This window comes from Podarcis melisellensis (genome assembly GCF_964234715.1).
Source record: "Podarcis melisellensis genome assembly, chromosome: 5".
Classification (NCBI taxonomy): domain Eukaryota; kingdom Metazoa; phylum Chordata; class Lepidosauria; order Squamata; family Lacertidae; genus Podarcis; species Podarcis melisellensis.
This window is the reverse complement of record NC_138537.1, coordinates 35,963,215-35,979,648: the sequence shown is the minus strand read 5'-3', so window position 1 is coordinate 35,979,648 and position 16,434 is coordinate 35,963,215. Positions and strand designations below refer to the sequence as shown.

At 40.8% G+C, this 16,434-nt stretch overlaps 2 protein-coding genes across 4 annotated transcripts; both read left to right on the top strand.

Moving 5' to 3' along the window:
• The first annotated feature begins 357 nt into the window (after positions 1-357).
• On the top strand, positions 358-4,267 carry SMCO1 (single-pass membrane protein with coiled-coil domains 1). Its single transcript, XM_081910612.1, has 3 exons — positions 358-798; positions 2,370-2,519; positions 3,023-4,267. The coding sequence occupies exons 1-3, from the start codon at positions 749-751 to the stop codon at positions 3,405-3,407; spliced, it is 585 nt and encodes a 194-aa protein (XP_081766738.1). The 5' UTR covers positions 358-748; the 3' UTR covers positions 3,408-4,267.
• Positions 4,268-5,881: 1,614 nt separating this feature from the next.
• On the top strand, positions 5,882-14,222 carry RNF168 (ring finger protein 168). 3 transcript variants are annotated; one of them, XM_081910488.1, is made up of 7 exons: positions 5,882-6,213; positions 8,322-8,659; positions 10,067-10,143; positions 10,301-10,477; positions 12,261-12,370; positions 12,850-12,937; positions 13,164-14,222. In XM_081910488.1, exons 2-7 carry the CDS (start codon positions 8,359-8,361, stop codon positions 13,866-13,868), a joined length of 1,458 nt encoding a protein of 485 aa, XP_081766614.1. In that variant the 5' UTR covers positions 5,882-6,213; positions 8,322-8,358; the 3' UTR covers positions 13,869-14,222. The 3 variants fall into 3 exon arrangements, with proteins under 3 accessions (XP_081766614.1, XP_081766612.1, XP_081766613.1); XM_081910486.1 differs by having other exon boundaries at positions 5,883-6,387; XM_081910487.1 differs by lacking the exon at positions 5,882-6,213 and having other exon boundaries at positions 8,302-8,659.
• The last annotated feature ends 2,212 nt before the right edge of the window (positions 14,223-16,434 follow it).

The window sequence follows — 16,434 nt, the reverse complement described above, 5'->3', positions numbered from 1 at the left end:
CATTACATATTTTCCCCTGCTCTGCTTGCTATACGAATGAATGTCTTATAGGTTAAGTAGCTGCTTCTTGGAACATATTTTGTCTTCTGGTTCTAATAACAGAATACAGAAGTCATTTGTACTCTTGTATCAGGAACAGAGGACAAATGAGATCAATGCATCTATAAATAGCTAGGTTTTTTTACTTTAAAAGAGATGTGTTCCTTTCACATATTTCGTGTATGCATAGGTATAGATATGTATATGTAAAGAGGGGTGGCAATTTCTTCATACATGTTCTCTTTGTACCTGATGTGACACATGTATATTGCTACAGTTGGGTATTGGGAGCTGAGCAGCAACTTACCATAAATGTATTTAACATGGGTGGCAACATTAATATTTTAAATACATAAAGAGTGAAGCAGTAAGCTGCTGTACCTCCCACACAGCAACCCAATATGAATCTAAACAGACATAGATAGAAAATTAGTAATTTAACAGGTTAGTGTAGTTTGTGTGAAAATAATTCATTTATCTTCATGTAAGCAAGAGAAACTGTCACAACTGATCCACTATGGTTCAATAAACACCGTGCTTGTGGGCATGTGTTAATAAGCTAAACTTGGATGTCCTGGCTTGCTATAAAAAGATTTAAGTGAAAATTGACCTTCAGCACAAGTTGGAACTCCTGTTATATGTTTGCTGTCTGCTGCAAAAGAGAAGCTAACCAGCATTTAAACATACGGTTATTTTTCTCTCCCTGAAGATGGCCAGAGAAGCTATATCACTGTGTGCTCTGAACAAGACATTAAACAGGTCATGAAGGGGAAACCAATCTGCTTTGTTGGGGGTAGATTGTGAGAAACAGCAAAAAAAATCAGACCTTATAAATTAGATGTTTATAATATTGATACTGTTTTTCTGCCTGATGAAATTCCAAGGCAGCTTACAAAAAGTGATATGTAATACATTATTTTGGAAGGCAGCAGTTGCTACCTTTATATAGTAACTGCCTTTATATGATGGTCTGGATGATGGTGGAAAATGTCTACTGTCCAAGCCTTAAATACTGTATTGCTGAATATGCTGTTACATATTCTTTTATGTCTAATGAAATTATAGAAATAATGAAAATATTAATGACTTGGTTTGCAGAGTTTACAGTGTTTCTTCTTTACTCTTTTAAACACCACTAGGTGTTTATTTTTGGACTAGGGCCCTGCACACGTATACTGTATTTTGATATAAATGTCCATGCGTTGACATATTAGTAAATGTATTTAGGACTGAAATTCTTGTATGTGTTACAGTATGCATCAATTATCTTTGCAGTAATTCAAGGTTAGGGAATTGTTTCCATATTATATGCTGATTAAAAAGTGGTTTAGTCCTGTGATCAGGACTAAAACATGGCTTTCCACGTGGCTTTGATTCTGGCTTTTCAATAATAATAATAATTACTTATAACCTGCCTATCTGGCTGGGACAGCTTCCAACAAGAGATTAAAAATACATTAAAGCATCAGTCATTAAAAATCAAATTAAGAATCAAATTAAGTTGGAATGCACTTGCATGCTCACTATGTTATACATAAGACTTTGTAAGTTTTGGACTCGCATCTCTGGAATGTCCCTATTGCGCTACCATTTGAAGAGCACCATCTAATGTTGATTTGCTGTACCCAATGCTGTTTTTCTAGAAAAATTGGTGCTCAGCATGAATGCCTCCCTTGTTCTCTTATAATGGCAATGGTGCCTACCTGAGAGGTGGCAGAACTGAGTTCCAGTGAGTTTTGGCTGGGGGGGGGGGGAGACCTGGTTATACCCCAGACAATGAATAAAATTCTAGTTCTTAAAGGGTCTGTGAATAAATGAAAAATATGTGATGCCGAAAACTAACTCCCTTTCAAAGGGACCTTCTGATGTTAAGATACCCATGAAATATTTGATCACTTGAAACTGAAGAGTATGTCCATTATTCTCCTGTAGTTCTACATTAAATCTATGTATAAAAGGCAGTGAATAAAAACTCTGCTGTGTACACAATGGTGTACATATTTGCTTGAAAATAAGTGTATGTGAGCTCAGTATGATTTGCTCCCAGATAAGCATGCATAGCATTGTAGATTTAATATTCCTTGGTATTATCTTGCTTTGTCACAAGTTCAGTTCTTTTCGCAGTGGCAGCAGCCATAATGCAATACAGGGTTTAACATGCTTCCTGATGCAGAAAGTGTATTGTTCCAGAGCCATATGCTGATTAAATTCATCAAGTGATTACAATCAACCTGTAGCTATGAGTCTTGGGATATGCTACAGAAGTGGAGACTCCTGACTAACTTGTTCTTACTTTTAATAACTTCTTCTGGCTTTTTAAATCATAACAGAGTGGAGAACAAACTGCAGACTTTAGAGGGTCAGTTTACAGTGCTAGACTCTAGCATTCAGAAATTAACAGAGAAGTTTGAGTTTCGGATTACAGTAATGGAGCATGAGTTCGACCAGGATGAAATGTGGTCATCACTGCTAGAAGGCAGGTGAGAAAGAAAAATCGAGGGCAAAAAATCTAATAAAAGTTTTAATAATATTAACTTGGCTGTAAAGTGCCCGATAATGGTATCATAAGAATGTAACCATCATTTGATAGGTTTAACATATGGGCAACACATGAACATGTAGTGATTGATGATTTTAATTTATAATGATGGAATATTGGAGAGAAATAATTCCATTTAGGACTTCTGAATAAATCTTGAAAACTTTCCAACTTTATGTCCAAAATGTAAACCTAAACACTGACTTAGTCTTAGTTTTAGGGAATTACTTTAAATAAACATTTTAGGATTGGGCTTAATTATCACAAACATGGTTTCTTTTGGCTCGAATTAAATTTCCACTGGTTCAATAAAATACACACCTTAAGAAGTCTAGTCAGGATTGTAGCTTTATATCATCTCCTGTTACCTGAATAGCAATAAATCCTGGTCCTGTTGACTTTAATTATTTGAAAAATGGGTTATATTTCCATATCTTCTTCCAGATTCTCTTCTGTGGAGGTAAATCTTTTCTACAGCTACATTTTTGAAACTATTCGCTGCTTACATTCTGAAGTGGTAAAAATGCTACCAGATCTGGCAAAAGCCCTTCCTACTCTGTCATCTGTTCTGAGGCGAAAAGGCAGAAACCAAAGAATTAGGCTGGCCTGGGAGTCTGTACTGGAGAAACTGGGGCTGCAAGAAGGAGATGTTAAAGCCCTCTGTGCATTTTTCATTACAAATTGTCACAATGCCTGCTACTATCCTGCTGATCAAAGGCAAGATTATGCCAATGACATCACCTCTATTATAAACAACGTGGTGAAGAACCAGCTGCTTCAGCGAAGTCTGCTGTCGGCTATTCGCATAGTGGAATACAGAAAAAACTGAACATGCTTGCAAAAAACAAGAGACACACCCTAAAGGATTATAACCTAGAAACAAATTGTCTCCAAAACTGCTTATACCTGCAAAGTCCTTACTCAGTAGCTTTATGCAAGACTTCCTCTCAGTCTTCACCCCATCTTTAACAGAGAAAAGTTGCACTGTACTGGCCCAATTCACAGAGAAGTTGTACGGATTATGAAGATTGCATATGTGAAGCATGACTAAAGCTATGCATTATTATTATTACTACTAATATTAACAACTCCCATTTTGCTCCTATCTTTAGAAATCTATCACCCAGATCCTACAGTAGAGTAATAATCTTGAAGTTCCCCTTTTTTGGTTTCTCACTTGAAATATAGGCCCCATTCTTGAGAGGCAGGCATAATTGCATATATCACAAACATCTGTCTTGGTGCGAGTGTAATGTACATATTTGCTGGGTCTTGCTGCATACTTCAGGGAGTGCCTGCTCCCAATTTGTTGATCAATTTTCTCACAGTAAAAAAAGTGGGGTATAAAGAGGGAAGTCCTCCTCAGGTGATTTTTTAAATGCATACTTATTTACAGTACTTGCAACCTCAAGTGCACTAAGCCATCTATGACTGGCCATGATTAGCTTGACTTTTGTTCATTATGTATACCCTCATAGTTCCTATGCTTTCTTTTGCCATTTAGAAACATAGCTGCATGTTATTATCTTCTTCTCTGTTACCAATGTGGTTAATAGTTAGTCACCATGTCTTATTCAGCCCCATTTAAAAGCAAATTGACACCAGAGCACACTCTATGTCTAATATGTACTGTCTGCACCTGATGAAATCACAAACTGCTCAATAAAGTGATTCATAGTTTAAAGATAATATTATGTACACTCATGTCTAATGGCTGGGCTGCAACACTTCATTATTAGCCATTTTCAGTGTCCTCTTCGTCAGCAGAAACTACTCAAGTTTTGTTTGGAGCATAAAATGGGTAAGGGGTAATCTATGAAACACACCTAGGGGCATACCTTTACATATCCATTTATATATGCTGCCCGATAACATAATTCTCTATGGGTTAGATTAATATAACTGAAATACATCAATTTTAAAAACTAAGGGAAAAAATGGAGAGGGGAGATGACGACAACATGGCTTCCCACTTTGGGGGGGTCCCTGAAAAGCCCATTTCCTCCTGCTCATACAGCTCTAATTAGACTGCATAATAATTTAAAAGAACAGAAACATATTCAGTTGGCACTAAAACACCCACTAAGATGGCTTCAAGTTGGTCTCTCTGAGAAAAGCATTCCATAGCTAGGCACTACTACAGTGGTACCTTGGGTTAAGTACTTAATTCATTTCGGAGGTCCGTTCTTAACCTGAAACTGTTCTTAACCTGAAGCACCACTTTAGCTAATGGGGCCTCCTGCTGCCGCTGCGCCGCCAGAGCCCAATTTCTGTACTTATCCTGAAGCAAAGTTCTTAACCTGAAGCACTATTTCTGGGTTAGTGGAGTCTGTAACCTGAAGCGTATGTAACCCGAGGTACCACTGTACTGAAAAGCAAGTTTCTTCACCAGGGCTGGCCCATGCACGAGGCAAGGTGAGGGAACTGCCTCAGGTGGCAGGATCCAGAGAAGCAGCAAATGTGGCTGATTTTTCTTCTCTCTCTCGCTCCTGATGTAGATTTTCTCTCACCCTTTCTGTCCTGGTGGGTAGGGGAGTGCTATTTTGGGGTACACCTCGGGTGCCAAAATGTTTTGGGCCAGCCTGGGTGTAGGCACCCACAGTATGCCTCTGAAGAGGATCAAGCTCTGTGCCCATTTCCATCACAGAAAGCACTCTTTCAGGTAAACTGGTCCCAAGTCGCTTATTGCATTTATATACCACTCCCCCCCCCGGACCTTATGGTCCTCCAACCTCCTCTTAAGCCAAAAACGGTTGTCTAAATATAATTAACTGCAATCTTAAAAAGCAAAGAACGGTTGGTTCGTTTTCTAAAGTCGTTGCCCAAACAGACTGAACCAATTGTATAAACACTAGGGGGGGAGGGACAAAACACTTGCGCATAAACACAAAAAGCTCTCAAAATGAGTACAGCAATCTTGCAATTAATAGTGTTTCGTTATTTTATACGTTGTGGCTCAATAAAACGCTTTCCCCCACCATAGTACTCAAAAGCCTGCGCGGTGCTCCGAATCAAACAGCACACCCGCACCGGCCCTCCCGCACCAGTTGCAGTACTGCAACTCGATTATTCCACGCTCGAAGCCTGCGGCAGGACTAAGCGCAGAGGCAGAAAGGGGCGGGATTTCCCTCCGCGCGCTTGTAGGCGCGGCTGTACAGGAGTTCTCCTGGCACGCATGCGCGCGTCGTCTGCGCGCGCTGAGGCAGGTTAGACCCCTCTCCCGCTTCCTCGCCCTTTCTCGGAATAAAAGCTAGCCGTTGGGCGGGCTCTCTCGCGCACGCGCGTGGAACGGGAGGGAGGGGAGGGGGGAAGTGGCGGGTCAGAATTCCGAATCAGGCGGACGCCGAGTCGCCGGGCTCGCGCGCGGTTTCCTCTTCCGGGGTCTCCATTTTGGCGCCTAGCAACGGGAAGTCAAGCGTCGGAACGGTGAATCGGTTCTGGAAGCCCCGCTTAGTTCCCACTTGTCAGCCGGGGCCCCCTGAGGCGAATGTTTCCTAGGCCTCTGGCCTAGAAATGTGGGGCGGACGTCGAGAGGCTTCTTGGCCTTCGCTCCTGACAGTGGGGAAGCTGAAGAACTTTTCTCCAAGTGTGTGAGGGGAAGAAGAGGAGGACGAGGAGAACCAACAGCAGTAACAGTAGGACTCGCAACCCACACTTTCCCGTGTATATTCACTGAAATGTTCGTGGAAGGGAATTGAGCACACATATCTCTGGCCAAACTTCCTGTTGTGCGCGCACACACCTGTAGTCTTCGGGCAAAAAAAAAATCTTATTAAAACAAGTTGGGAACCAGAAAACAGTGCATGTAGGTGAGTTTCAGGTTAAATGCGAATAGGATATGAGAGGTGATTCTTACTGGTTTGACTCGACATACCCGTGGTCTCTCACGGTCAGCCCCGCCCCATTTTTCTGTTTAGAAATTATCAGTGCTTTTTGAATTGACCTGTTGTTCCTGCACCAGCATCCTATATCTGTGCACGATGTTTTGTAAAGCCATTTTTGTATCTAAATTGGCAAGCAGCTTTTAATAACAGCATGATGCCTACTTGTAATGAAAATACTGTTCTATGCAATGTAAATGCATGTAGCTACAGTACTCAGAAGCTTGCACTGACTGCCCATATGCTACCAGTCCAGGTTCAAGGATTTTGTATTAATTTTCGAGGCTTTTAGCAACTTGGACCTGGGATACCTCAGGGACTGACTGATCCTTTATATTCCTAATCACTGGGGCCGCCAAGGGAGTTGCTGTTAACACACACCACTGCTCCATGGCTCGGATACATGGTTTGTACCCACAAGGAGCCTTACTGTCAGTATTTTGGGCCCCCTCCCTGTTGATCTTCTCGTGCTTACTGATGTTTTTTATTGCAACAAACTTTTTAAATGAATTCTGATTTATAGCATTCGTTTATTTTTCATCTTACTGGACCTCCTGTACACTGATTAGAGATGACTATGACTAAGCGTTAAACAAATTGTTGAAATTAACAGTAAATACTAAGCAGGGTTCTTACTAGAATTTTGAGCATCACAGGCGCATGTGAAAAGCAGCTGCAGGTTTCTCTTTGGACTGGAAAGGGGTATTTCAATTCATTTCAACCACTTTCAGTTAGTAAAATATGAATATCCCATTTAACAAGTGAAGATAAGGACTTACGCTGTGTTCCTCCATATATACATAGAGAAGACTGAAACGAATAAGGCTAGTTGGTTGTTTTGACATTGACCACATTTTGTTTTAAACAAAGATCCTTGGTTCATATGTAAAGCTGAACCACAATTCTTTAGCAAAACTAAACTTTGTAGAAGTCCTCCTCCTGCCCAGTTATAAAGACAGGAAAACATGCAAGCCCAGTACTTCTAATACCTCAAGCTGTAAATTGGCAGAGGATATAATAAAATAAAGCAAAGCACAGGCTCTTGAATGAATACCGAATATGTTGATGCAGACTCATAGTTGATAGGACTGTTCTATGTAGAACTTAAACAGCAGGGATCGGCAAACAAAGGCCCCTGGGCCGGATCTGGCCCACCTGGCTCCTAGATCTGGCCCGTGCTGTGAAGCCAGAATCCACTGCGAAGCTGAGACTCCCGGTGATAGCAATGGGAGGAAGCGGCCGAGCAGCGGCAGCTCTGCCAATCAAACGCTGTTCCTGGTTTACCTCAGCTGCGTTTGATTGGTAAAGCTGCCGCCGCTCGGCCTCTTCCTCCTGCCGCTGCCCTGGTGCTCCTGTGGGTCAGAGAGTGGAGCAGATGATCTCTCTCTGCCTATCCGCTTCACGAGAAGTGGTGGTGGTGGTGACAGCGGCGGCAGCCCCTGGGAAGGTAAGCACAGCGCCTTCTTTCTCTAGGTGGGGAGGAAGCCCGTTTCATGCCACCATCACCAGCCCTTCGGCGAATGAGGCAGGCGGCAAACCAAGAAGGCGGCTGGGGCTGGGAGGAGGACTACTTGCCCCCTCACAGTGTGCATAGAAATTTGTTTTATATATACAGATAGATAGATAGGCCGGCCCTCAACAAAGTCTGAGGGACAGTGGACCCGCTCTCTGCGGAAAAAGTTTGCTCACCCATTTTACAGTGTGCACATCAAACATACACCATGGGAGAGGTGTGATAAAAAGGTTAGATCAGAGAAGGATGTTGAGAACATTGTAAGGTAAAGTGCCAAATAGCTGAGCCAGTAGTGATAACTTTTCTGCATTTTTGATGATTCTAAGCAGATGCTGTGTCATGGTTTCAGATGCTGATGATGCACTAGTCACCCTCCCTTAGACAGCATGTCGAAGAAATCGGAGGCTCCACTGTCCTTATCTGACTGTCGCTGTAATATCTGCATGGAGATTTTACTGGAACCAGTCACACTGCCATGCAACCACACTCTCTGCAATTCCTGTTTTCAGCTTACAGTGGAAAAGAGCAGCCTGTACTGCCCTTTCTGTCGTCGGCGAGTCTCTTCTTGGGCACGATATAATGCCCGCAATAACACTCTTATTAATTTGGAATTATGGGAAAAGATTCAAAAACACTTTCCAGAAGAATGCCAACGCAGAATTAGTGGACAGGATGTAGAAGAAGATAGTGAGTAAACCTGGCATATATGGCCTTATAAATATGTTACAAATGTTTAAAAGGTTAGAATAATGCTTTTGGGAACACAGTAAATTACCGTACTTTTTGCACCATAACACTCACTTTTTTCCTCCTGAAAAGTAGGGTTGAAATGTCTGTGCGTGTTATGGAGGGAATGCCTATGGGTGGCATGCCTACGGATTTTCATGCTCTAAAAACGACATGTGTGTTATGGTCGGGTGCGTGTTATAGAGCGAAAAATACGGGTAAGTATCCAGGCATCCACCTTGTGGTCTCAAGAAAGTAAAGATATCCTCCAGGTGGCGAGACAAGGACACATTTGAAAGCTCAAAATGGACTGCTTTGTTGGGGAATGTTTTTTAAGCCATTGGCATGCCTGCAGTGTGGATAGTGGACAGGTGGATAGTATAACATTTGTGGGTACCAGCATTTCCTGGTTTATTTGCAAGGCTGAAGTAATAGAATATGGAAAAGTAACCATTGCTGAAAGTGAGCACTACAGAATTGGAATAGTCTTGTCTACTTGAATGGGTTTGAAACCTCTGGGACAGAATTTAGTTTTACATTAAGAGCTTGTCCTAGCCCAGTGAAATAATTTCATTTGACCTTTAGCCAAATTATTATTTTTTTAATCTTCTATTTCAGTAGCATTTAAAGCCCTTTTGGATTCACAGAACTAGTTGTGTAGTTCTTTGGAACTTAGTTCAAGAATTTGTCCATTACTAAAGAAGGTGGCGCTGTGTGTTAAAGCCTCAGCGCCTAGGACTTGCCGATCGAAAGGTCGGCGGTTCGAATCCCTGCGGCGGGGTGCGCTCCCGCTGCTCGGTCCCAGCGCCTGCCAACCTAGCAGTTCGAAAGCACCTCCGGGTGCAAGTAGATAAATAGGGACCGCTTACCAGCGGGAAGGTAAACGGCGTTTCCGTGTGCAGCTCTGGCTCGCCAGAGCAGCGATGTCACACTGGCCATGTGACCCGGAAGTGTCTCCGGACAGCGCTGGCCCCTGGCCTCTTAAGTGAGATGGGCGCACAACCCCAGAGTCTGTCAAGACTGGCCCGTACGGGCAGGGGTACCTTTACCTTTACCTTTAAAGAAGTCAAATCAAAGAGTGCAAGGGCTGAAACAAACAATTGCAGTTTCTTTTGAAAAACTTTGAAGCCTTCTTTTACTTATTTATATTGGAGGTTTACTTAATCCTTTAGTACCAAGGAAGTCAGAAACTGTCAGTGACAGAACAGCACTTAAGTGATCAACTACATTTTGATGTGACTTTAGAAGTGTATTCTGCCATATAGTACTGAGATTAAATTGGAACTTGATGTTTCTTTATAGGAAACCTACAGTCCTTAATTGGTTCATTAATAACTATATTTCTCAAATCTTTTCTTTTCTGGATAGTGTGCCTACATCAGCCAGTGCGCTGTTTAAGTAAACCTGGAGAATTAAGACAGGAGTATGAAGAAGAGATAAGCAAGGTAAATCTAGAAAGCTGTGTGGGACCCACTAATAGTCAGTTTTCAGAAAAAAAAACCACAAAAGCTTCAGTCAAAAGAAAAAGCTTTTGGCTATGGTGTTCAGTCTCTAAACTGCAAGAAAAAGTCAGAAATAAGTTATGATATACTCTTACTTCAGGCAGAAGCAGAACGACTGGCTCATGAAGAAGAAGCAAGCAATGCAAGCAAAGAGTATATTCAGAGGCTGTTGGCAGAAGAGGAAGAAGAGCAGAGGCTAGCTGAAGAAAGGAAAAAACAGATGGAAGAACAATTACAACTAGATGAAATATTGGCACGGAAACTAAGTTGTGATCTGGTAAGTAGCAGCTTGATGGTAGACAACTCAGTTCAATTAAATTCTCAGGACAGAATGCGCCCCATCATAAGGGCTTTCACTTATGCAGTGAGGCATCCCCCCTTCCCCCCAGTGCCTCCTGAAATTGGCTTAGAGCGGATCAAGAGAATACCCCAGAGCAGTGCACAGAGCAAGGAGAGGGGAAGATTGTTCCATCTGGCAAGCTATAATGCTTGTGCAGACGGAATGTTCCAAAAAGTGTGACTTAGAATACCATCAGTTTATTTTCTCAAGCCTTAAAATTTGAAGAAGGTACATACCAGGCACCTTTGCAATGTTACCTATCTAAAGAACCTATATATGCCCCAAGATGGGGCTCATCAGCGTGGGAAGGCAGCCCATCTAGGAGAAGGAAAACTGATCCTAAACCTCTGCTGCCTTGCAGCTATACTCATTTGTGAGAAAGGCTTTGGGAATAAACCCAGAGCAAAATACCTCTACCTGCTACTTTGTGGGACATCTTTGGAAGAAGAAAAGGCTAAGAAGTAAACAGTACATAAATTCAAAGTCCTCAAGGCAGTTGGATGGTGTCTTATATGCCTCTTTCTGGCAACTCCTGCAGCCAGAAAGCTGGTACGAAATGTATTGCTCTACTTCCCTTTGGGCCACATCAGTGATGCTAAGAGAGAGGGCTCTTGTCATCTGAGCAGCCCAGGGCCTCCATGCATACTGCCCAGGCTAGCACCTTGGAGAGGTCACTTCTGTGCTGCTAATGCAGTAGAAACAATGCGGGAGGCAGCAGTTAAGAATTACCGGTCTCTGCAGCCACAGCAGCCGCTGTGATTCTCCAGCAGTTTGACATCACCTCTGGAGGACTAATTCTTTTTCTTTTGAGGCAGATGGATGCCAACATGTATCTGCTTTCTGCATAAAAAGTAGATATTATCAACGTATTGAACATTTATTCTATGTAGTCTGCTTATTTCACTATCCTAATGTAACATTTCCCCCTGGTTTCACAAGATCTACCTCCTTTGACTATTCTGATTAATCTGGAATTGAAAAAAGCTGTGTTAAAAATTAAAAGATGTAACTTGGAAGAATTCTAAGTTTTGAAATGACTACAGATTACACATTTATATTACAAATGCAGGAAATTCCAACCTATTACTTTTAATTTAAATTAGTGGGCTTCACTTGTGAACATTTTTCTTTAATATTCCTACTTCTAGTTAAGAATCTAATGCCTGTTATGAATGAATTTTAAGATTAAACCTAGAAGTGTTCCTAGCGAAATGAGCACATATTGAACCAGGTAAAAGCCAAAACCCATTTTCTTCCATGATGGGAGGTGGTGGCAGTGAAAACCCACTGGATTCTATTGTAGATGGGAGGAAAGTTCCACCTGGGTTTGGTCTCAGTAACAGTGGTTTCTTTCATTGGTGTTTTACATTATAGCCTACTCAGAGATTCTGTCCCTGAATTCTTCAGTCAGTTGTTTCTGAGGGGGGTGGGTTCTGCCCTCTTCTATCACAATATGTTTCTTTTACACCTCCCTCTTGTTAGGGAGATTTGGTGGGTGATGGCCTCATGATAGCATTTTATTTCAACACTCTGGGAACTCTGTATGATATAAATAAGGGCTCTAAGAGTTTCCTTTGATGGGAACAAAGTAATATATTAGAGTTTGTTTATAATGGTTTAAATCATTTGCATGTATTAGGATTGTATTAAATTGTGCCAAAAGACTAATGACTGTATAAAAACATGTTTATTTATATTGGTGTGCTTTTTGTCAATACAGAACAGCTCTGTTGAGGAGCAAATGAACAGCAGCCTGTCACATGGACCCTCCCCTTCTGATTCTGGCAAAACATCAAAAAGCAAAAGCTGCAGTTCTGTGGACATTAAAAAGTAAGTTGGATCCAGTAATTTGTCTCTTGGTTTCTTGGTACATAATTCATTATATACACCATGGAAGGAGAAATTTAACAGTATGATAATAGGAGCTTTATGATATGACTTTATTTTGGCAGTTTTCAATTGATGGGCTTGTGGTTTTTTTAAAAAAAACAACAATATGAAGGTGGTGCATTTTCTCATTTTGGAAAACTTGGCCTAGTTTGGACTTCCCCAAGCTGGTTCTGACCACATGCTTTTCCACCGTCGCTCCTGGCAGCATAAGCAATATAAAAAGCTTAGTTTTATAACATTTTGCCACATGCTCTGCTCTTAGACTGCAGTCTTAGTCCCACTTACCTACTGACTTTAGTAGGACTTACTTCTGAATAGGAATAGGATTGCATTAAGTTAAGAATTATGCTGACTTTGCCTTAAGACTTTGTTCTTCACATGCTGTAAAAGTGTACTTATGTTCCTTTTTCCTTTTTAAGGTATTTGTCTCCAAAGCCCTTTAATTCCTTGCCTCCAAAGAGGTGCTTTAAAAATTGGCAAGAAGAACATTCTGGCTCCTTTTCTGAGGTAATGTATACATATATTGATTCCTGTGGAGTATAAAGATTTCAGCATTCTCGTATAAGTACATGTGATATCTATGTGAATTTTAATATCCCATACATTTCCATACTCCGTATTGCCAATATGAATGCCAGTTCTTTTTCATATTTATAACATGAGTACATGCAAAATCCTTTGGGAATAGTGAACTGTATTTGACAGCTATAATTTGCACATTTCTTTCTTCCAGGAGAGCAGCAACACTAAAAACATCTGTACATCAAGAGAAAAGGGAAGAGAAAATGAAATGCCCACACTATCTCCACAGGCAATCAGGGAGGCAAAGAGAGGTGCGGATGGTTATGACTATAAAAATGAGAGTTTTACAATAGACATGCAGTTGAGAACATCTCAAGAATCCTTCCCTGAAGCAGCAGTTGATTCATACTTAAATGATAAAAGGAAAAGAACTTTCTCACAAACTGATGAAGAAGAAGAGATGGATGATATAGAAAGGCAGATAAGTTTGGAGCAGCAGTTTTATGAAAGGCAAAAGCAAGAAGAAGAGGATAGACGTCTGGCTCTGAAGCTTCAGAGGGAAATGGACAAAGAACAGAACATGCTAAATCGCAAAAAAGGGTCTCCAGATGAATACCATTTGCGTCCTACAACATCTCAGTCAGTAAAAGAATCTCCCGTTGCAAGGAAACGGAGCAGGCTTTCAAAGAACTCAAAGTCTTCAAACAGCCCACTTGAAACAGATAAGCGAAAACTACACAGAAGCTCCCACAATGAGAACTGGAAACCCTCTAACCAGCTCCAGGCAAAGTCACCTTCTGTAAAAGGAGGAAATGTTTTGAATTGTGTCAACAGCTCTAACTCAAAAGATGCAGAAGTGCTTTCAGGCAAGCAAAAAACAATTCTTCAGATGTTTAAGAGGCCTGCGACAAACTAGATGAACAGTAATACTTTCATGACATTGATTGGAGTTAATGAAGGGGCACTGTTGAAAAGCTGACCTAGTCAAACAATTATTTCTTCAGGGATCAAATGCTCTCAGAATTAATGTGAAACTTGATTGGGAATCAATTGTGCCTGCTGTATGCCCACTTGCTTTTACTTGTTGCAATTCACTTCTTTAACGCATGCATGGTAACAGGTTGCTCTGAATGTCAAGAGATATGTTTGTTTAAAACCAGCATGCACTACAGCTCATGTAGTGTTCACTGTGTAATCAAACCAGTTTCATATTACCCCCTCCAAGTTCCCTACCACAACAATAGTAAGAAAATTTGGAAAGATATGTAAACTTGGCTTGAACTGAGACATCCCTCTGTTTGATGGGTCAGTATAACCTTGACACTGTTGATGATGTTGATTCAGACTTACACCTTTGTTGCTGGAACACATAGTAAATGACCCAAATGTCATTCTTCACATTTCCCCTGTATATATCTGCCCTGAACTTAAGAATTCCTATTTTCCCCCCTAGTGTTTTTTTTTTCTATTTCTTGGAATTATTTGATTAGAACATAATCCATTAAAATGGCTTTCAAGCTTCATGAGAAAACAATCCTACCTTGAATGAATTTCCACAGTTCAGTAGGGGATCTTAATATATATTCAAGTAATGTCTGAAGATGGAGCCTGTGCATATTTCTCCCCCATTAATAATTAATTCATATTTTTTACACAAATAAGTACATTTCCCATTAAAAACATGGTGACATTAAATAATTTCCACAATATAAAAAAATGAATGTTTCATATTCTAAATTTCATAATAACCATCTCTTGAGCAATATTTTTATAATGTCCTACAATCTCTAAACTAGTTACAGCTTTGATAAAAAGGAAACTTAAAGACCCCTCCCTGAACCTCAGTTAGTTTGACGAAATGAAGATTACTTCAAAAATTTCCTAGCCAATGTTATGTAGAAGACTTCTCAGTTATTTCTCCTTTTTTGGAATATTTGCTGCAGATAGTATATTAATCAGAAGTTAAGAGCACCTGGAAAGTAAATCTTTAGATACAATTAGTGTAAGTAATTGGACAGTCTCCTTCCTTCCACAAATACATTATTTCAGACTGTTTGAATAGTACAGCAGCTCCATCACATTTACAGGCAACTCCCCAATTGCACACAATCAGCACACACGCTCTCACTGACATGCACACCAAAAATGGTACCAAAAGGGGGTGAAATGGGGGCTGAACAGGGGAATCCCGTTTGCATGCATCCTGGAATGGAACTGCTGCATAAGTGGGGATTCCCCGGTAGTTGTTTGCTCTTAATTTGAAGCACTGCCAACTTACATCCAATATTGTATATATTCAACTGCATTGAGGTACACTTTATAGAAAACTGTAACAATAACTTTTTGTAGTTAGAATTGATTAAATTCACTTTAAAAACAAATTTTGCACATTTCAGAGAGATTATCATGGTGGTCTGCCTACCATTTTTAATAAGCTTTTAATGCTTTTATCATACTGAATTAGAATTGTGGAGTGTTCCTGCTCAGTGTTCCAGTCAGCCATACCCTCTTCAACGATATTCTAATTGTTATTTATAGGTTTTTAAAAATTTCATGATACCCCATTTGATATTCCTTCACACCCATTTTTCCATTTTTCATCAACAGTATTCTGTGACCACTGAACATGTTCAGTACTCATTAGACTATTCGGGGGGGGGTCTTCCCTCTAAGATTTTCAAACCTCAAAGCAACATGCTGATACCGCCATTTTGTGTATGGATTTCGCAGATTTGGCTATAAAAGCAACAGAACTCACTTCCACATCAGAAACATAGTTGACTTACAACTTGCATGCATTTAACTTGCACAATCACAGCTTTACGTGCTTGGTGGCCGGTCAGAACTCAATTGTACAGATTGCACACTGGGTTTCTTCTGTGCGGAAAGAGCTTTTAAACTCTCTGACTGACCTCTGGGAAGGTCTCACAAGATCTTGCGGGACTGTCCAAAATCTCACAAAGGCCTCCAGAGTCCATGCAAGACTTTCCCTTTCCCTGCTACTTCTACCTTATACCCTGGTTGGTGCAAGCACGGCTGGATGTGCTGCTCCATCATACTTCCACTTCTTCCAGTCATGGATTAGGATTGTAACCTAAACTAGGAATCAAATTGACCTGACCCAGCTTCAAAACTCACTTCATGAATCAACTAGATAGCCTTAGATTAACTACTTTAAGCACCGGTCCTTTTTGCAATGTGGGAAATACTGACCTACCTTATATGATGATGCTTATACAGCAGAAGTTGGACTACAATTCCCATCAGCCCCAGTCATGACCAGTAGTCAGGGATGCTGGGAATTTAGTCCAACAGCATCTGGAGGGCACCATGTTGGCTGTCCATGGCTTATAGCATAATTGTAAAAAATGTAGTAGTGCACTTTGGGGCATAAGTCCAGCAGGAGGAGGAGCAAATGTATACATTTACCTAAGTACTCCACTGATACTAGAACAGATACTGCATGAAAGCGATATACACAA